General features: G+C 44.1%; 1 protein-coding gene across 3 annotated transcripts in view; it reads right to left on the bottom strand.

The window, feature by feature from the left end:
- oxr1a (oxidation resistance 1a) overlaps positions 1–21,971 on the bottom strand; it is a 114,737-nt gene that overhangs the window by 60,110 nt on the left and 32,656 nt on the right. For all 3 annotated transcript variants that reach the window (XM_084026270.1, XM_084026269.1, XM_084026267.1), the window contains exon 3: positions 11,678–11,874. In XM_084026270.1, the coding sequence (XP_083882396.1) occupies positions 11,678–11,874 (197 nt within the window). The remainder of the gene's footprint in view (positions 1–11,677; positions 11,875–21,971) is intronic.

Here is a 21,971-nt window from a genome sequence, read left to right as displayed (position 1 = left end):
AAAATCCAAATTATTAAGTGCTTCAGAGCGGAGGGCATATACAGGTTTTAGACGACGCAATAGCAAAGACAACACACTTATTCTAAATAACCCACTGGATTTTAACTGAACCAAATTGAATTGTCCAGCCTGCATAAAAAGCCTGTATTCATAAGAAGTTTGTCCTTTAAAAGCCTTAAAAATGCATGCACTCCGACGGGGCTGTAACTCCAGTAATACGTAGGGGGAGGAAAATAAGGAGGCATTCAAAGCCGACGTACGTAGCTTCTGCTACAGCGCGTCTGTGTGACAGTTTTCCAGCGGCTTGCCATCCAGTGGATGTCCAGGGCAGTGACCCGTGTGGAGAAGACGGCACATTGCACGGGGGCCGGCTAAATCCAGTCCTCCAGCTATTCTTCCTCTTGGATAAACCAGCGCATAGCAAACATGGGCCCCCGGAGCATGTACTAAGCAAAGTCCTCCACATCCTAATGAGAGCCGGAAGGGGGGGTGAGGAGGGAGGCAAGCCGGGGTCAAGGTGGGTGTGGATGAGTCATATTCACGGCCCGTTTGACGCGGGATCATGTGTTGTCATCTTACCCACTGATAATGCAAAAAATATATACAAGGACAAAGGATGCTACAACAATTTAACCCAAAAGCACTCTCTCTTTCACTGCAGTCACTGCTCTCCCAGTAATGTCACGTATGCATTATGCAAATGAAGAAACTTGGAATAATAACATACTTTCATGGCCATTTTTGCTGAAATATTTACTCATCTCTGCTGAAAATATCTTACGTTTCAACAATTCCATGTTTCCAAAAATGGTACATTTTTCCTTGTTCTGTCTCCATGGTGAACAAAATGCCAAAACAATTTTGTAGATGCACTTCGGATGAACGATCGTGGTCAGCAATAAACTCGGTAAATGAATAATTAGCATTTCCTGAGGTCTTTTAACAATAAAAGCCCCGCCTCGTTTGGTCAGTTGGGTGCTTTTAATGTGAAGCAGCCGTGTTTGGTTTCCTTTAGTGGCAGTTTGACCCCTCCACTAACAATGACAAGTCTGCGACTAAAGACGGAACAGTATTAAGGATTCACATTAACGGACCCTTTAACACTTGGGCAGCGGCCTGCATGTCAAGTCTACACGACTGCAACTAATCAGTTTCCACTGACACCTCATGCTTCTGTAAATTCAATTAACGGTTATGTAAATATCATCCATGGCTGTGTAATGGTTTATCTGCTCCTTAGAGGTTCTGACTAATTTACTCACTTCTGAGAAGAAACGCCGCCTTGCACCGGCTGACATCACATAAACAGGGCTTCTCCTGTTTTTAGCTCAACACGTGTACATTAGATACCCGCAAAAATAGAGCTGCGTTTGAATAATAGGCGGCCATAAATTCATGAGCAAAAAAGGCAAACAAATATCTACAGTTTGGAGAAGTGGCATATCTTATTTTCCCTCTGCTGAAAAATGAATCAATAGCGGGAGACCGGCGCTGGCGTTCGACAGCAGAAAACTGCTTACTCTTCATTTGAGCTCTACGTAATCAATCCAAGCCAGGAGGATGGCTAGAGCCCTTTCCAAACTAAGTGGGGAAACGGTGGGATTACTAGCTCTGTGGCATTTATAAATTGAGCCCAACGAGAAGAGGGCCACCAAGAGACTCCCAGTCAACGTAATTACACCGGCAGGCCAATAAATCCGACCCACAGACCTTTTACAGTAGCACTGCAGTAAATTCAGCAGCGGGTCTCCTTCCTTACATTGCTTTATTGGGCTACAGAAGAAAACTTTCAGGTTTTTGTTGCCGTATAAAGTGAAAAATAAAAAAGTAGCCTCGGTAGCTACAAATCTCTGTGGCCTTTTGCTTCTGTTGAGCCGCGAGTCAGAGATGTAGATCTACACTGTGTTGACGTTGCGCTGTGGAGGGAAATCTGCATTTAGTACCCTTGAAACAGGTGAAGTCCACCTAATGGGTTTTTTTCTCTCCCCCTTTTGAAAACATGAAGGACACAAGAGCAGCTTAAAAGCACAGAATTGATTTACGGACGGCGGTGCCGGCGTCGTCTCCGGGGACGTTTAGAAAACGACAAATGTCAGACAAATATCTAAAAGGACATTCGTGGCAGAGCTAACATCATACTGATCTTCGTGACATTGAGACAGCCCGAGGATAAGTGCAGCTGTTCCACCAGCCTACGTGGCTTGCATGCCACATGCTGCAAACACAAAATCTTGACCTCTGCTGCAATTTCCTAGAGGCTACCTCGCTATAGTTCTCTCAAGATTGCTTCTATTCAGGCATTGAGTTACAATATAAACCTCCAGTTCTGAAATTTGTGGGCTTCACCCTAAGTCAGTCAAGAATCTTCCTCCGAATGCAAGCTGGTTAGTGTGAGATTGATGATGCCTCACACTAGTGTTTGCTTTCTTATTCTCTCTGGGGGCACAAACAGAAACAAGGCCAGCATCAAATCAATCAGCACGACTCTCTCAGGCGTCGTAATACGGCTAACAATCTCAGGTATAAAGAGAGAGCGAGAGGAAAAAAAGCTTTTGGGTTGTGCCGTTTTTATTTTTATTGCCTTTTATCTCCTGTCGTAATAACAAAAACCAAAAAGAAAGAGGAAAGTTCTGGACAGCAGCACAAAGCGGTGACTAATTCAACGTGCAGGAAGCTCAGAGAATAATAAGTGCAGAGTTAAAAGTCAAAACCTGGCAAAACAGAGGTGACATTCTCCACCTGTAACCACGTTAGTGTCAAAGCCACTCCGCTGCTACCTGGGGATGACCGGAGCATACCATTAACCTTTAGGAAACGCTGTCTGAGGCCCTCTCGGGATGCTGCAGAGTGTGTTGTCAAAGCGAGCTGAGAACATCTATATAACACCTACAACTAGGCCCTGATGCACACCGGGGTCCGGTAAAGAGACCGGCAAAACCCGTTGTCTTTCCCTGACAATTTTTTATATGAGAGATTCTCATCAGACTAATCTGTGTCAGCTCCTCGAGCTGTGTGTTGCCGGGGCGACACGTCCGAGTCGAGCGCTTACAGGGCCGCAGACTGTATGCATCGCACTGCGTTACCTTGCCACGGGTACTTTAATGTATGCTGTGAATTATGTTTCTAGATTTATTTTTTAATTCGCTCCCAAGTCCATTTCCTGAAGCTGGGATTGTCATACACCACGCCATAAGAATACATTTAAGCAACGCGTATATTTCTGTTATTTTTTTTGCCTTTTTTGGGAGAGGACAGCGTGAAAAGGCCGCTGGGCGGATTCGAATCCGGGTCGCTGCAGTAGAGATTTTAGCCTCGTATATGGGGCGCCAATTCTACCACTGAGCTATCACCCACAACTCATCAAATCAATGTTATACACAAATTGTAATTATAGTCAGATCTTCTCATGCCCTTATGATGGGGCAGTGATATTATAAGACTATTAACTTACGCAATTACACAGTCGCCGATTTTTTGCCAGCTGTCCTTCCTGCATTTGGCTTTTTGCCTGTAATATATGTTTTACTTCTTGGTGTTTCTGTAAGATTATGGTTTGCTCCTCGCCCGTAGACTGATCCATGTTTGCGATTGGTATGTGCACACGCTCATAGCTGGATTGGGAAACCCTGGGTTGATTTACCAAGTTGATAACCAGCGGTCGTGTGACCGCTTATCACGATTGCATTTGTTAGGGTTACTGAAGCCAGAGAACAGAAAGATACCCTGGGTATGTTGAACTCGATTCATACTACAGTCTCTTTTTGTTTAACGACGGAGGAAGGTCCAGACGTCTGAGATATCCCAATTAAGGTTTTGCAAGAGCAGTGTGATCCGGCTGCCTCTGGTGCTGTTTAGTGTGAATGCAGCCTTGGAGGCACCTTGTTGTCGGGGCTTTTCTTATCAACGTGCAGCGTAGACGGCGGTACCCTGTGGGCAGAACCACTTTCACAGGATTAACTGTGGAGGTTCTTCAATATTACCCAATCTGCCTTAACCCCCGTGTGTGTGTGTGTGTGTGTGTGTGTGTGTGTGTGTGTGTGTGTGTGTGTGTGTGTGTGTGTGCGTGCAGAGAATACTGAGTGTGTGTGTTTGTATTTTTGTGAATACTGTTTTACCTGCTAAGAACTCACATTTTAAGACAAGCAGTAAATTGGACACACATGCTGCTACGATTTTTTTAAATTGGTGTAAAATAAAAAAAGCATGAATATAGAAAATATAGACTAAGAGGAATATCTTCCCCTCAATGCATGTTGTGTAATGCAGTGTGTTTTTCCCCCCCATTGTTCTATGTGTTTGCACATTGCACGCTCAGCGTCACCCAATTTGAATATTTAAAGTTTTGAGTTTGTAAGTAAGCTGACACCTTCTGTGGAGGCACACCTGTGAAGCATGCTACTATACTGCCAGTGAAATGTCACTGAAGAACAATGGTAGATGATGGATATGATGGGGCTTTGCATTTTTCATTATAATCCATTTCAGTAGGATGGAATGTTGATGACTGCAAACGGTGCAACATCTAATTGGCCGACCACCATTTTTATTTCCTGTCGCTGTTCACACAGCGGTTGCTAGGAAGATTAAGAACTGATCTTTCAAATAAACATGCCGTGTCAAACCGCAATTGAGAGACACAGAGGATGGGGAAAAACCAGAGACAGAGACGGAACAACAACAGAGGGAGGAGACGACAGTGTGGGAAGTCAAAACGGGTGAGGGAAAGGCCCTCCATTGGATTTGTGTTGGGGCTAAGCTGCCTGCTGGGGCTACGTGACCAGCCTGTACCGCCAAGGAAAGAAGACTCGGGCTTATCTCAGCGCACACAAGCAGCTCTGCTGGCAAAGGCACTGTGGCATGGCTGTGGGTGCTGCTGTCAGTCCGTGACGAATAGCTCTTACTCTCCCCCTTCTCTCACTTTTACTCTCTTCTCTCTCTCTCTCACCCGAATCCGCCCCTCCTCCTTGGGAGGAGCATGTAAAGATTTGATACTGGTGTACAACACGGTGGATCTCAATAAATAAGAGCGGCCTTCTTTTTCCCCTCACAGTCTGCATCCCATGTGGTCCGCAACAGCAGCACTGCAGTGAGTAAATTGGATGTTTCCATTGGTCTGTTTTAAATGCAAAGCATGTGTCCAAAAGGATAAAGGCTTTGGGAAGTTTCCTCTGAAACAATGTGTACAAGAGCTTGTTTTCTAGATCACATAAAGCACTTCTAAAGTTCTTACTTTGTGCAGTCTATGTTAGAAAGAAAAAGTGATATTTTATTGGCAGCCACATTCAAAGGCAGAGAGCAAAGTCGAGAGGGGGGAGAAACAATATGAACATTTTAAGTAGCATACACTGGAAGATCTTCATAATGTTGGTCGCATGATAAGGGATTATGTCCAAAGAAAGATGCTTTTATTTTGAAAACATTTTTTACAAAAAACAGAAAGTCTTTCTGTTTTGTCACATAGAGCTGCACCGGAGTCACGATTTTTTGAATTCCTTAAAAAAAAAAAAAGCCTTCTCCTGTCAAATTATTCATGGACTTCAGCACTCAAGGTGATCACAGTCCACTCACCATGAAATGGCACCTATACTGTACTAACAGTGACAGTCACATGGTGTTCAAGCCTTGATCAGACTGGGATCATCTGACACTTTTGCCCATCAAACTGAAGGTTGACTAGCCGGCAGAAATTCAAATCATCCACAGGAATACTGAAGCACCAAGGTCAAACACGCCGTTTTCAACACTGCCACAGACATGGGCGTTGTTGTACTCCCATAGATAAAAAAAACAACAACAAAAAACAACAACCCAGAAAGATGGCTCTCAGTGGCTGCTGTGTAATTGCCACCACTGGCTACGATGTGGATCTGTAAACACAAGAAATGTGCCACCTGAGACAATTACATCAAACAGGAAAAAAAAAAAGAGAGTGACGCCGATGTAGCGCCCGCAGCGCTGGCTATAACTGTCAACTGCCATCATGATTAGCTCCCCATTATGCTGCCAGGATCCAGCTGCTGCTGAATACTGGGAAATGCTGTTTTCAAGGACGAACGGTGCAACTTGGGCGGCTGTGGCTCAAAGGTAGAGGGAGTCGTCCTTCGGAAGTTTGGCGGTTCGAATCCCGGCTCCCACCGCCTACAGTGCATCATGAATGTGTGTGTGACTGAATGTAGTGTAAAGAGCCTTGAGTAGCTAGTTAGCTAGAAAGGCTCTATGTAAATGCAGCTCCATTCCAACTATCGGTCCGCTCGCAAACACAAAACACAAGTATCACAAGTAAAGAAGCACTTAACATTAACGACTTAACATCAAACCTGACAGCTGCTAATTTCATTCCCTTTCATGAAAGTGCATATCAAGCAGCCTGCGGCGAGTTAGCGGTCCCCCCCCCCCCCAGCACCGGTTCCTCCCCTCTTTGACCCTGCAGTGGAAATCCAATGAATAACTAACGGGGGAATAATCACTCACACTGCGGCGGTGGCAAGGTCCGCTTGCTCTCGGGGCGTTAGGGTACGCCAACACGTGTTGTTCTGTCTTGTTTATTAGCATTTTCCTCTGTCAGGTGCTGTAGATACAATGCTGCGTTAGCAGAGTCAGGCCTGCGTTTTCTGCCAGCCACGCATACTCACTGAGCGAGTGAATAATACCACACACACGTGCACTAAAGCATCCCCTGCTTTATGGTCTATTTGACTCTAACTGGACCATCATTAACTAAATGAACATCATGCTGGATTGAAGAATACTTAAAACTAGAGATTGAGACCATAAACTCATGTTTACAATGTTTACCGAGATTATAAATCAAGTGAGAAGTAGGGTCATCTTCTCATAGAAGACACAAAATTGGACTTCTTTTTGCAACGGTGGCGTCGCCCCCTGAGGGCTAGCAGAGAGAATGCAAGTTTAAGGCACTTCAGGTCGGGTTTCATTTTTCAGAACTGGAGGTTGCCGCCTGATTTAAACGCAAAAAGTCTGGTCATCCTTGGTTTGTATTTATATAAATTGGACTTTTGCTGTATTTTGAGTGTAGAACAAATGCCGTGGTTACATTTGTCATCTGACCACATGCCGAGGTGGCCTGGCTCACACCGAGTTTGCGTCGCAGTGAGGTGTGGACAGCATGTGGACACAATCTGGCCGGTTTATCAAACGCAGGCCTCCATCATCTTCCTCCTCACACAGGAGTTCCTCCCCCGACGAGAGCAACGGGAAGAGAAGATGCCGGAGCACAGCTGAGACCTGCTGTCTGAGTCCTGTTAGTTACTGCTGATGAAAAGCCAACATTTCGTTCTGCTGCTTCAAAATAAAATCTTTTAAATACCAAGAATTTATAGGAAAATCCCTGAATTAGCAGAGCTTTGTTAGCAGCTATTCTTCAATAAAACAAGTCTACTAATACTGCAGGGAGGAAGAGTCAACCGTGAAAACAAACGGGGACTTTTAATGTGACGAATTTATAGGAAATGCAATGTGTTTATTCACCATTTTACAGCCACTTCTTTGACCATTAAATATACTCGGTCACTGCCCGATTAGGCCGTTCATAGAAAGTGGCAAGAGTGGAGTTCATGCCTCTTCAAGACCGCAGTCAAGGTTGCTGCCACAGCTTGTTGCAATCTGTTGGTGTTGTCCGTCCGTCCTTGAGACAGATAACCCTTCTGCCTGTATCCCCCTCCGGTCACACACACGTGAAATACATTAGAGGATAACAGGGTGGAGAGTGTGAAGATGGAGAGAGCGAGACACACGGCAGAAAGAAGAGAGCAGAGGAGGGATCAGAGGACAAAATGGAAGAATGAGCAGGGGGAAGAAAAGGATGGGGGGGCTGGTGGAAGGAGGCGAGACATGCAGCAGCTCTCCTCTTCGAAGCCATTATCTGCAGCAGCATGCTGTGAGGGCTCTCCCTCTGCACCATAGAAAGACGTGTGCAGGAGGGACTGTGGCTCACCTAACAGTCCCAAACTAGCAGCGTGCACAAACGCCGAACAACAACCACGTGTATATAAGCGGAGAGCGCGTGAGTCATCCGAGGAAAACAAAGACAGCACAGCACGTATCCAATAAGAACATGATGTGATGAATCGGTTTCCAAACACACCCGTAGGCGGGAACGCAATAAGTTATACTTGATGAGTCCACAGCGGTGGAGACTTTCCGTTCATCTCCTGGATGGCCTTTTTATTAGCGAGTAGAGCTCACAGAGCTCCAGAGCGACGCAAAGGCCTCGAGGCTGGGAGTGTGAGGAGAGCTGGTCACACCTTCTTAAACGACTTCATCAGACATCGGCCATCTTTCTTCCTCCGCCCCGACTCTCTTTCTTCGCTTCCTTTCTCCGTTCGCTTTGATTGACAGATACTCGCTTTAGATGCCGCTCCTCTCCATTTCCAGTTAAAGGACGCCACGATGATGATGTGAAAATGTGACATTTAGTGCAAGCACGGCGTCCGCTCGTCACCGACCGCCTCTCCTCCGAGGTGGGCTGGCGTCTTCCTGGTAGGGGGCTCATTGGTCGGGGTTATTAAAATGTCGCTGTGTGCCTGTAATGACGGGTCTGTCTGAAGTCTGGCAGACAGCATAGCGAGCTGCCTGCCACATTATTACTATCTTATTAGAATAAATTAGCATGATCAGCTCTGTAGAAGCAGCCTGGCCTGGGTTTGACTATATATAAAAAGCCACAGGGCTCCGTCTACTGGATTCCATCGAGATAGGAACTAGAGAGACAGGCCAGTCACTAATCAACGTCTCATTATGTGACACGGCGGCATAAACGACTGACAGATGCGTTTCTACAGTCATATGGGGAGAACTCGGCCCTTGATCTGACTGTGGTTTATCTAGGCCACCGCTAGCCAGGGCAAATGATTAACAGCTACGACTCATGCTTGAGAGGCTTGTACAATTTGTTACTTTGTAGTTAAAAGCCGTAAAAAAGCACAATGAGTCACAGTCACGTTTCATTTAACGGCCGAGCGACTGTGACTTCCGACCCCGAGCTTTTAAAAAAAGGAGCCCACTGTCGCTGTGTTCGAGTAATGGATGATAAGAGGGGGCTGAAATGTCAACAGTCGCGCCCCCCCCCAACCCTTCCACCGCCGCTGCCAAGCTTTTATCCCGCAATTTCCTTTATTGATTATCGTGCGCTGAACTGATGCGGGCGGCCGCAGATCAATCCGTTCTCCTGTCGATGCCTGGCCCGAGGAGCGGCGTCGATTCATGATGACTCTGTAGAAAGGCTCATCGGAGCGCGACACCAGCGGACACACGAGTAGAACGACAAGCCGTCGCCACACTCTCTTCCTCCTCCGTGATGCGAACGGTGACCTGTGACCCCATGCGACACGATGCCCCTGTGAAGTCAGACGCTGCAGCAGAGTTTTAAGCTGCCACACTGATTTACATAACTTATCATAGGCTGTACACTCAACGACCTGCCGTGGAATTCAAATTTACCAAGAACGCTTTTTAGAGAGATACAAGAGCGTCAAATTGAAAATCAGCTGATGGATCAGCATGAATGCTTTATCTTACAACTATCACTCAGCATTTATTTCTCTCCTATTTAATACATACCACGTTGAGCCCAAAAACGTAGGCCATGGTCCGGTTCCAATGGGACTCGCTCACGGCGGCGTGAAAGTAAAAACAAACTGGATTTTCTTTCCCATAGAAAGATATGCAATTTTGGCAAGTTAATCTACCATTAAATCCATCCACTGACTGGGAACCATCAAGCAAGCAATCTGTGTGAGCAATCAGTAGAATTATGCAAGATCATTTGGTACCTGTCCATCATTATTAATGGAACACCAGTTGCAGTCTCAAATAATAATGCTAATAATCGATAATGTCTTCATGAGTGATGGCGCTATATCGTATTAAAAACGATTTGATATAACTCTCTGAACGTGAAACTAGAAAGTCTCCGATGTTTCATCTTGACAGGCTCAGTAAACAAAATACGCCGACGCACTCAGATACTGCACCGCCACGAACATAGAGATCATATCAACACATTGTCTCCTCGCAGCGTCACGGAGTGAGCTAACTAGTAAGCAGAGAGTCGATGTTCCCTCCTCCGCCTGGTGTTAATAACAGCGAGACAAGGAGGCATTCAAACGTCCACACTCACTTTCTTGCCCACGGTATTATTCATAATGACGGACATTATTGCCTTCCTTCTTTTATCTGCTTTGTTCATTCATTTCTTTTGCACCCTCTCATATTTCTTTCTCACTGATTACCCGCCTTTTAAATGGTTTTTATTAGGGCTGTCAAAATTAACGCTTTAATGCGGGATGATTCATTTGTGGAATTAACACGTTTTTTTTAACATATTGACGCTGTTGACTCTCTGGATGGGACGTTTGGGTATAAAAAAAATCAAAGATGGAACGATCAATAAACACGCAGCGTCATAAAACCGACACCACTGCAGCAACATGACATTAACCTCTCACCATGGAGCCTAACAAAAGAGAGAGAGACCTAGGTTTATATTTGCCAAGTTTTCCCTTTTACCATTAAGCCAGTATGTAAAACTATTGTTAATTCTGATTTTCCATTTGTTTATTAATGTCTTTCGGTATATGATATAAGTCACATACTGTATATGTACATTCACACTAACAATTCCAACATATCACTGACAGGATAAGGTGAAGTGTCACTTTTCCAGACACAATGTAAAATTCATCCAAAATTGCATGAAATTCAAAACATCTTGTGCAAAATTAGACATAATTTTCCATAAAAGTCATCACGCACAAATTAGTCTTTAAGAAATCGCCGGTGGGTTCGTATCGCTTTGTGTGTGGATTTCGCTACGAGCGAACGGCGGCTGACACAAAACTGCTTCTACCTTTATAAAGTTCAGGAAAAAAAGTGTTTGTATTTGCAGTTCTAACAAAAATGAAACAATCTAGTACACGGATATTAAGTCCTGCAGCAGCAGTGTGTTTGTGGTTACTATAGGGACAAAGCACTACATAGAGAAGTCACAGCAACAAAGACGTCGTCTCAGATATAAAAGGAATCAGTCAACATAAAGATCTTGTAGATTACCTCCAGTGGTTCAGCAGAGTCCCGCCAGCGTACTTTCTCCCCTTACACGCTCCCCCCCTCTTGCTAACCGTGACCCGAGCAGCTCGCTAACCGAGTCACATCCAGGAAGCGGACGGAGACGCATTGCATTCATGAGTTTGGAATTAGTTTAGCTCAAACTCATTTCATCACCTGAGGAAAGTCCGGCTCCCTGAAGTGTACTTACTCTCACAGTAACAACCGGGACTCCGACAGAGAAACGGACCCGGCAGCAGACCCTCGCCCCCAAAACCCAAAACTAGGATTCAACACAGGCCCATAATTAGAAAATTATAGACAGGAAATGAATTAGAAGATGGAGAGCCAGACGTGGACGTGACATGGGGGAAGTTTGAGTAAGAATTCATGTCAACAGTATACTTCAAATATTCCCACATACACAGATTAATAACAAGCTTTTCCCCAGAAGCTCAGCAGAAACTGATCAAAAAATAGTTCATAGATGATTTTATGGGATTAATATTTAGAGAAATGGAACTGTAATAGAAGATTTAAAACATTTTTTTTTAATCTTATGATCATGTGGATCTTCCATCAGCAGTTGCTACACAGTCAGAAAGACATTTACCTATGGTGTAGCCTCTCTTCAGCTCGCCACACCGGGGGCTGCGGCGCTGGGAGTTGGCAGTGTTGTTTTCCTCCACGGCCAGGACGGTCGTTGTCTTGGCAACAGGTGGCGCAGCCTTGTTGAGGGGCGAGGCTGGCATCAGCGTCGGGGAGAAACCCTGACTGGCAATATCCACCGACTGTGACTTCTTCTTCAGCCTGCAGGGCGACACGCAAACAACAGAAGCACACCGTTTGCATGTTAATAAGACTGAAAATGTGGTAATGGCGCGTTACTGTTATGATACTGAGGGCAGGGCCACTCAGTGCTTTTTCATACATTTTTTTATTTTCAGTGGCAGGGAAGTTGGTAGAAAGAATCGATAGGCTAATCACACTCTTGTTAGGGTGAATTTATTAGCACGGCTCTGCTAGCTCATCTGAGAGCCGTCTCTACAGTAAAGAGGCATAAAGCAGGGGGGATGCTGGAGGAGGACAGCAGGAGTCCAGAGCTAAGACCTTAGTGGAGACAAAACCTCAGTGAATAACAACCCAAAGAACCAATGTAGGAGCATCTTAAAAAGGTACAATTAAAATTGTTATGTTTACAAAACAGCATTTCTAAATGAGCTATCCCTCACACGCTCTGTAGAAGTTACGACGGCGTATTAGGGCCACTGTCGGGAAAAACAAAACCAAATGGGCAATATTCTGAGTTTTAAAGTCGTAATTTGCTAATTTATTACGATGCCGGCAACCGGCATTTATGCTAGCTAACTTCACATGAATGTCGCTTATATCTTTCTAATTAATTCATCCCAACTTGCGACAATGCTTTACTAAGGGTTAGGGTGATGGCTGATCGTTATTGTTGGTTAATTTTATATGGGCGAAATTGTCATCTTATGTGTGTTTGTTGATCAGGTGGTTTGCCTAAGCTAGCGGTAGCTTTCACTTGTTGTCATAGCAACGACAAACATCCAGGTCAAGCTACGTGATTACTTCCTCAATGACCGCTAGCTTAGCCAAACCAACCGATCAACAAACACAAATAAGATGACAATTTGGTCATTAACTAGCAAATTTGTCACTTTAAAACTAGCAGATTTGCGACTTTTAAAGTCGCAAATTTGCCACTTTAAAACTCGCAAATTTGTCACTTTAAACCTAGCAGATTCAAGACTTTTAAAGTCGCAGATTTGCCACTTTAAAACTCGCAAATTTGTCACTTTAAAACTAGCAGATTCAAGACTTTTAATCTCAGAATATTGCCCCCGTTTTTTCTCTTTCCCCGACAGTGCCCCTAATACGCCGTCGTAAGAAGTAGACCGCGTATGTGAAGTGTATTAAAAAAAAAAAGAAGTACAGGCCGGCTGAGCCAGGTCAAATCAAATCTGCCTCCGATAACTCCTCAAAGCGTATTAAACGTATGACGACATCCTGGGTTTAGGTTTGCAGTTTATAAATGAGTTTACTGGGCTAATCTGCACAGGTCACACTCAGCAACATGTCCATCCACAGAAAGAATACACACATACACTGACACACGAACGCAGTATAACAGAGAGCAAAAAAACCCAGAACAAACAACATCATACTTGAGCACTCCAGTAAAAACTTGAGAGGGGAAAAGTGGGAAACTGGCTCCTGAAACACTATCTATCTGTAGTCTGAATAAATCCTGAAACAGCAATACAAGATTCCCAGCCCTCCGCTTCCTCGCACACACACTTTCAATCATTCCAGCAAAAACTGCTGAAGCGAACAGAATCTTTCTGGCCATTTCACCCCAAGTGCCCAACCCCTGATGGACCGAAGCAGCACACATGACATAGTGTCTAACTGGCTAATGAAAACACATAATCTCCATGGAAATGCTGTCCGTCACCATGTGTGTGCTTTTCTTTCAACATGGAATGAACCCAAACGGTGAGGATGAGGAGGCAAACAGAGCAGGCTGCGCTGTGAATAAACACCAGAAGAAATTGTGTTCTGCTTCACAGAAGTGTTCCCCAAAGTCTATTTACTCCAAAAGAAACACTCACTGACCAGTTTTCTACAAATATATCACCAAAACTAAATAAATAAACATCCTCTTTGGACTGCATTCCATGTTTTCCATTTTCTATTGATCTTTCTACCTTACCTTTTATCTTCTGTTTACAGAACTGCGTGTAGGAAATGTTTTCACAAAGCAAGGCTGTAATTATAACATATATTGATTCCCAAATCTAATCATAAATATGCTTCACAAATTGCCATTATGATTACTAGCAGTTCTGTGTGTGGTTTGTCCAATTGGTGTTGTCGTACTCAAGAAGAAGCCATTGCTCGACTAGGTAAACAAATTATAGTTGTTTTCTCAGAATATACATCTTTATTCTCATTAAATTCAGCGTTATGTTAAAACTTCCACTTTCAAAATATTATGACTTTATTCTCATTAAATTCAGACTATATAACATAAGGGTGTCTCATTAAATGACTTCATCCTTCATTCTGAATCCGATCTACGGGAGGGGAGGATAAATATTTAAAAGCACCACAGACTGCTTGAGAGCCTTAATGCATTACATTTGCACATTTGAATTGTCACCTGATGCCTGAAACTTGTGTTTTCCTTTACATTAATAAAGTTATTTCCTGCATGCAGAAAAATAACAGGGGAAAAGAAATCAACTAGAATGCAGGAAGGTGGACAAAGTTAGCTGAATATGCCCAACTGTACTAATGACTTGAAGAGGCTGCCTGTTTGTTTGGATGGCACATAATGAGGTTGGAGAACGAGCGAACGGCCATGAATGGCTGCGGAGGACGAGAGAGAGAGATGGACAGAGACTGAGAGACACTGAGAGAGAGTGTCGCGCTGTGTGAAGTCTATCTCCACTCCCTTAGGAGTTGCTACTAATTACTGTCTCATCATAGAGCAGAAGCCCCTCTTCTAGCTGTTTCACTGAGCTCCAAGGCCACACAGCATCAAAACAGTGTGTGTGTGTGTGTGTGTGTGTGTGTGTGTATGTGTGTGTAAAGTACGTTCATGTGTGCAGTTCATTCATGCCGTTTTATAGCATGACAGAGTTCAACCAAATACCAACATATTTATGGAGCCCTTCTTCACAGGCAGGACTTTAAAGCCAACAATGCAGTGCAATCTAGAGTCAGCCAGTCAGCAAATGAGACAATGCAGGCTACAGTCGCTTATTTGCCGTAAGTGCATGTCCGGTAGACTCAAACCGGCGTTGCTCGGGGCAACCCTGATCCACAAACCTTAACAATAATGGATGTATAGCGTTTATCAACAGAGACATGTGCATGGACCACTCTAAGTCCAAACAATTACAAGACTTGATTCAAAACAGGCTCCCGATAGAGTAAAAAAAAGAAGAAAAAAAAGTGTTCATTCAGTATTCTTCATCATGCTGCCTTACTGTTGCTCAATATTACTTCTTTGGATTTCAAAAATCTGAACTGTTATGAGATCAGGAAGCAATGTAAACCTGCCTGAAATGTTGCTAAAGAGAGAAAAATATGACTTTATAAGAACATTAATATAAGAGACAAAAAAAAATGTCCTCTATTTGTGCATAAATCTACACGTCTACAATGAGGAGGCTTTTTACACTGTCAAGAAGACACTATGCTAAATAAGCATTATCTGCTTCATAACAAGTCAACAGTATAAAGTGACTCGTCTTATCACAGCATTTCCCCAAACACACCTTCCACTCTCCACTGCTGCGTTTTTGTCCAATAACGCTGCTTTTATTTGTTCTTGCTGTAGCATGTGTACTGTAGGGTCAGCGTTTTCTTCTTCACTGGCTGCATGGTGCCAACATTTCCCCACTGCCCTGGGCTCTGCACTCTGGTACCAACGTCCTGGTCACGGAGCCTGTGTGGGCCGCGGGGTGGGGTGGGGTTTGGGCGGGGTGGGGTGGGGGTTTGGGGGGGGGGCACCAGTCGCCTTCACACCACAGCGTGACAACTGCATGATGAGAATGTGGAAAAATCGCTGCACAGGATGCCATTTCTGTTCCTTCTCCTGCTTCTCATCGCTGTTAACGGAGCGACCCACCAAGGGGGATAAGTTAAGTAATGATGACTAATCCAAACTCAGAGCATCATTATTGTGCGATTGGAAACGTCAAAAGAGACCTGGTTGAGACGCAACAGCAATAAGACACAAATGTTTAATTGGATGGGACATTTATACACAAAATAGACAAAATAGAACACGCCATAAAGGTGAAAAATTGCCGAAATGGTAGTTTAAAAAGCAAAGTACAAGAGCAAACAGGCGCTCTCTCTAGATTGAGTGGGATTGGTACGGGTAACTAACAAAAAACTAAACACAACAGTGGGAATTTACAGCGTCGGATGCAAGGTGTCCTGTGTCGTTGACTCCCTGTTGTCCAGCATTAAGCTAACAGTGTGAGGCGTCACAAAGAGCGGTTTCACAACCTAACTGATAATCCGCCAGAAACGCACCCTTCTTAACTGAAAAGAGGCCCTGGTGGGAAATTGCAGCAAGATTACGGGCCTTTTCCTGTCACACCGGGGAGGAACTGGATGCTCGTGATGCCATTGGTTTAACGTTTTTTTTTTTTTTCTCCCTCTGGGTAAATAGGCTTCGTCCTGCACCAATCTCCATCTCTCCAGCAAGCTAAAGAGCTCATGAGCACCAGAGAGGAATGAGAGGCGCATGTCAACAAAGCCACCAGCTCTGACAGATTCCTATCTGTGAGCAAACGCTTACACAATGATGCAAAGAGGGAGGGGAGGAAAAACAAATAAATGAAGGCAAACAGACGCTGAGGCATTTTGTTTTCTACCCCGCTGTTGTGATTTGACCTGGGCCAGGAGGCAGTGCTATATCCGCAGCCCTGCCAAACTGGCATCGCTAAGATTATCTGACTCTACTGGGATCCGCGCGGTTTGGCAAAGGAAGCATAAACAACAGGAAATTTGGGGCTAAGTCAAAACACGCTTATCGCTCCCCTACTAAGAGGGATTAGACCTAGAGTAAAAAGGGAGCTGCGTTTGCATTGCCTTTCCATTCCTCCGCTGTGCTTCCATTACCGTCGCTCGCCCCGCAGCTACGACACATGCACAAGCACATCAGGGAATTGGGGTTTCCATATCGCAGCACAGAGGGTGCTGGGCTGCATAAAGTCTATAGGGAAAGCTGGGTGGACTTCATACTCTGCTACGGCGCCGGCGGCACAGTGACCCGGCTGACAGCAGTGATACCTCAGAGTCCCGACACACTGAATGCTGCTGTAACTTTGGATCTCCTTTGCATTTACTGCAGAATGAGAACACACAGGGGAAGCAGGAACGTGCCCTTCCAGGAAAGAAACACTATCAGTGACTAATGTTGGAGGATGTCATATCTTTACCAAGCGGATGGAGGTATTGGATGTGGGCATATGTTGTATTCCGAGAACACTGTACACATCCTTGTTCCTTTTTTATCGTTAAGCTGTAGTCATCAGCTTGTAGTGACAAACCCACGGACAATGACCCGCTGCCATCAGCTCCACACGGCATTTTAGCTTCTTTCAGCTCAATGTTTTGAATTTACAGCCTAACTTTTGGTTCAGTCTCACCGTTATCTCACCACTCATCACTCCAGCAGCAGAAGCTGCATTCTTCAAACCAACTTGTTGCATTAGTCAGAGACATAGATGCAAACACCTGGGATAATAGGGACCTGAATGATACTCACCCTGTCTGTGTATGTCTGTCGTTTTGGCATTTTTCAATACAATTGCTGATATTATCTCGGAGGTCTGATTCTGATAATTTTTTGATAACCTAACTTGACAGGAGGAATATAACCCAATCAGCCATAGCAGTCGGAAAATTGAGTTTTTTATTCTTATTGTAAACCAATCAAAGAACAAGTAAAGAAGACTACAAATCAAAGTAAGCTCAACAGCTCTTAAAAAGTTTCAGTCAGTACCATAAAAAAAGTAATAATTCAGGCCTAGCAACCAGTCCCTTTGTCTTTCAGCCTCGGTTAATCAGTTATGCATTAAAAAAAACGAATAAAACGACCTCAACGCAGATGTCATCAGGTTGAAACACAAGAACACGAGATGTCTTCTCACCCTGAGGGAGTCATCTCCTGAGTATCTGCTAATCATTTCTCGCCAGCATCCTCTCGTCTTCGCACCAGACGCGTACGGACAGACTGTTTGAAATGGATTGCAGGGATTTCAGCTCCCGCGGTCTCCCAGGCAGGCAATCATAACAAAACAATTGGACGACTGTGGACGAGCTTAAGCTTAATAAGAATGAGTCAGCCGAGGCCGACGGTCTGTAGCCGGGGTTCGGAGAGAAACGGAGGGCAACAACAACCTGTGGCCATGTATGTTAATGAGGCCCATCGTTTTCATCCGGAAGCCTAATGAAATACGGCCCGGACCTCGCCGCTCTACGCTCAGCTGTCGGACACCTCTGCATAATGATGTATGGAGCCGTACGCCACATTACGCTCATCTGCCCTCGCTAAATGCCAGAGCGGCGATTCCGTGTCAAAGGGCGATGTGGCGGTTTTGACCAATGGGTGCTTTAAACTCCAGCTGCATCTGGATGAAAGCGGCGGGAGAGAGTTAGCAGCTAAAGGCCACGGAGCGCGCAAGAAGTCAAACGAACTGAAAAGTCATAACCTGCACGGCATCATTAATTCCTGCATCCTGGATCCTGGATCCGGGTGCGACTGCGTGGAGTTTATTAGAAAAACAAGCCAACGCCTGTCATTCAGAGTTTGACAGCATCTGTCGAGTGCCAGCTCTGGAGTCGGAGATGAACAACGCAATCAGAACATGAACGCCACATCCCATCTCCTTATGTAACACATTAAAGAGCCTTCCCATTACTGACATTCCCCCTCAGCTGGATACACGGTTTGATGGTATTTTTCATCTCCTGTTTCTTTCCAGTTTCTTTTTTTAATTCTTTGACACCCCCCCAAACATTATATTTGACTTTTTGTGTGTGAAGGCAGACGGAGGCCAGCTCCTGCAGCCTGGGTGGATGAATAAAAGGATGAAAGGCTCTCCGATGTGTGTTGTATTCGCTGCTGTTTCACTGTAATAAGGGAGTGAGATCTGTTACTGAGACAAGACAAGCTGCAGCGCAGAACTAGGGAAACTCTGAGTGACCTGACTTCTGATTATGGCAGAGCAGCGTTTGCTTGTTTTGGTTGTCTAAGCTGCCTGGTGTCACTTCTGTTCTGATTTGCCATTATTTGTTAGCTAGTCATTTCCTATAAGATGTTCAAAAGTGTATTTACTTTGAACTTAAGGACGATTTTGAGGTACTACTTTATACGACTTTAGTTACTACTAACTGTGTGACTTCTTTTTAAAAACCTATAAAAACATCAATACAAAATACGACTTTTCCAGTCCATTAAACAGTGTGTTTATACATATACCGCTTAAAATAGCTCCTCCTTGATCAGCAGTCATTTCAGGAAATGTCCCAAAACAATAATAGTAAAATGGTACTGATGCACAAATTCATCTGTATTAACAAACTAATATGATAAATAATAAAGTGACATTTTTCCGCAGAATATTTTTTACTATCGATACATTTTAGCCGTGTACTTTTACTTGTATGTAGTGGTAATAATTAATTTTGGTATCCTTAAAGGTGCTCAATTTGAAATGCAGTACATAAATATACCATCAAACTATTTGCTATGTAAAGATATAACGAAGTGATGAACTGCTGTTTGTTTACGTAGGCGGGCCGGCCGTGAGTGCACGTGAGTCCCAGTGTGTGCTAGCTAATCTCCACCGCCCTGCGCTACGGCAGTAACCGCTGGTAACGCCGTCCTGACCAACGCCGTCTCCCTCTCCACCTTTAAGTGACGGATCTGAATACCATTACAGTAACGGTAATCTACCTGATTCAATTTAAAATCTAGCCTGGCAGAGAATCACTCACTAAAACAACACCAGACGAAGACACCGGCGCTCACAATGCCTCAGCGAGCAAGCAGGCCTCCAGCTACGTCTAATGATTTCTTCATCACTTAGCAGCATCTGCCAACAACGTGGAACAGCTCCATTTTGATCAAAAACCAGCCAATAAATCAACAGTTCGGCTCATAAGCCCACAGCTGGGGGAAAATGCTGCTATTCATTTTTGAAAAAAATGTATCAATATCGCACAGAAAACGCCCCACAGCCACAGTCTTGACTAACAGAGGAATTATCTTCGCTGACACAAGGCAGATATAGAAAAGAGGAAAAACTCTCTGCTTCATTAAGTGTCTGGCTCTGACTCAGGGACATGTTTTTCTCTCTCACTTTCTGGCTCTCTGTGCATCACTCAGCCAGCAAATACGGACACATGCAGACAAAAAAAAAAAGAAAAAAGAAAAGGCATGCACACTTGCTGTCTTTGTCCCCATCTTGGCGACAAACAGCAACACACCCAGTCAGACTCAGCAGCTCAATCATTCACAGCCTTCAGCGTTTGATTCAGTGAGTATCCACGGGGCCTTGGGACTGTTACTGCACTCTTCCACTGTCCTCCTCCTCCTCCTCTTCCTCCTCCTCGTTGCTAGCCTAAGTCCTGCTCCCGCGCTCTCATTTGCCGAGCCCCGGCGACAGGCAGCGACTCGATTGGTCAGCAGATGTAATGGATGCGACGTCATGCCGCCGTGGCTTGTGGTGGTGCAGAAATTAGAGCCGTGAGTATTGGCAGTGTGCGGAGCATCGCCTTAGATCATCATCACGGGCGGAGGGAGCAGGAGGGGCAGGTGAGACAGCGGCGATTAAAAGGAGAGTTTAATTATCAGTTATTGGCTTCCCACGTTGCATTTCATTTGTCAGGAAGAATAACATGCAGAGATTACTCTGAGCAACGCAAGTGAATTAATGGAAAATGTAATATAGAGTTTCCCAAAACCCCCGACTGTTACAATGATTGTGAAACCAATATTAGTTGGTGTGTGACTGAACTCAAGAGTCAGTGTACACTAAATTATAAATGTTATCCATTTACCTGGTTATTTGCATAAAACACAATTTAAATCATTATCGAAAATGTTTGCTTTGATTGCAAAAATTTAGTAGTTTTAATTATGTATTACATGATGCTGGTCTAAGGAAGTTAAAGAGGTCATAATTATATCTCCCTAATATCTACTATATTACTATGTTGCATACAAAATATCTCCTTCAAACAACTGTATTTATTCACTACGGCGCTTGCACAATGACACCGTCGGCACGGCAACGTTAGCTGTAACCGCTGTATGAGCAGAGCACGGGCAAGCTCACATACACTAACATGCACTTAAAAGTCATATATAGCATGAATATCATATATCACATCCCATACATCTTAAGTTATTGTAGATATTTCTTTCTAGCAGTAGCTCCCCTGCTAATCATAATGCTAAGCTACGTAGCACACTCAACACTCATTCAGTCCTTTAAGAACAGGATCAACTCTTCACAAAAACAGAGGGATTTCCCACAATGTTTAACTACTCCTTTAAAAGGGTAAAAAGCTCAGTGAAGGCGCATTTAATCCAACTTTATGGTTGCAGAGCTTTCTTCTTGTGGTTAATTTGCTTGTTATATTTGATGTTACTAATTGGTCTTTTTGCTAGTTATTAGACCCTTTGAGACCAGTGTGGACAGAGGGTTCATTGGTCCATGGTGATCCTGTGTAAAAAAAAATTAAATGAAAAGAAATCAATAAAAAGTTAACAAAAATATTCTCTTCTCACTTTCTCCTTTGGGTATGTGTGAAAGAGGAATACAACTGACCCAAGGCAGCGATGGGAGTGAAACCATGCTCATTTGTTGAAGCACAAACTGTCTGCCCAATTCAATTAACACCAAACTCCGTCCATCTCATTTGCACAATGTCCTCGAAACAGAATAAAGCAGCCGTCTGTGTGTGGACAGACTCAGGTCCCAAAACAGCCTCGGACTGGCCAAGTCTTTATTCCCCCCCCCCCCCCTATAGAGAGCACATGGAAAACAGATATTGTATTCTAAGAGAAGTACGGTTGTTGTAACAGAGCGGTGTTGTTATACGGTGTAGTGAAAAAACAATTTGGCATATCCTTATTTTTTTCATCATTATTTTTTTTACTTTGTCCCAGTTAAGAATTGATTTTATTGGACCCTTATTGATAGATGCTGGCAAAAGCCGTTCTTAAAATCAAAAAGGTCATATCAGTTCAAAACGTGTGTTACAATCATACAATAAAGGAAATAAATTCACCCAGAATATTCACAGCACACACCACAAAAGTAAAAACGCTTTGAATATGTTTAGTC

This window comes from Eutrigla gurnardus (assembly GCF_963514095.1).
Source record: "Eutrigla gurnardus genome assembly, chromosome: 14".
Taxonomy (NCBI): domain Eukaryota; kingdom Metazoa; phylum Chordata; class Actinopteri; order Perciformes; family Triglidae; genus Eutrigla; species Eutrigla gurnardus.
The sequence above is the reverse complement of the archived record's forward strand: the minus strand, read 5'-3'. Positions and strand labels throughout refer to the sequence as shown.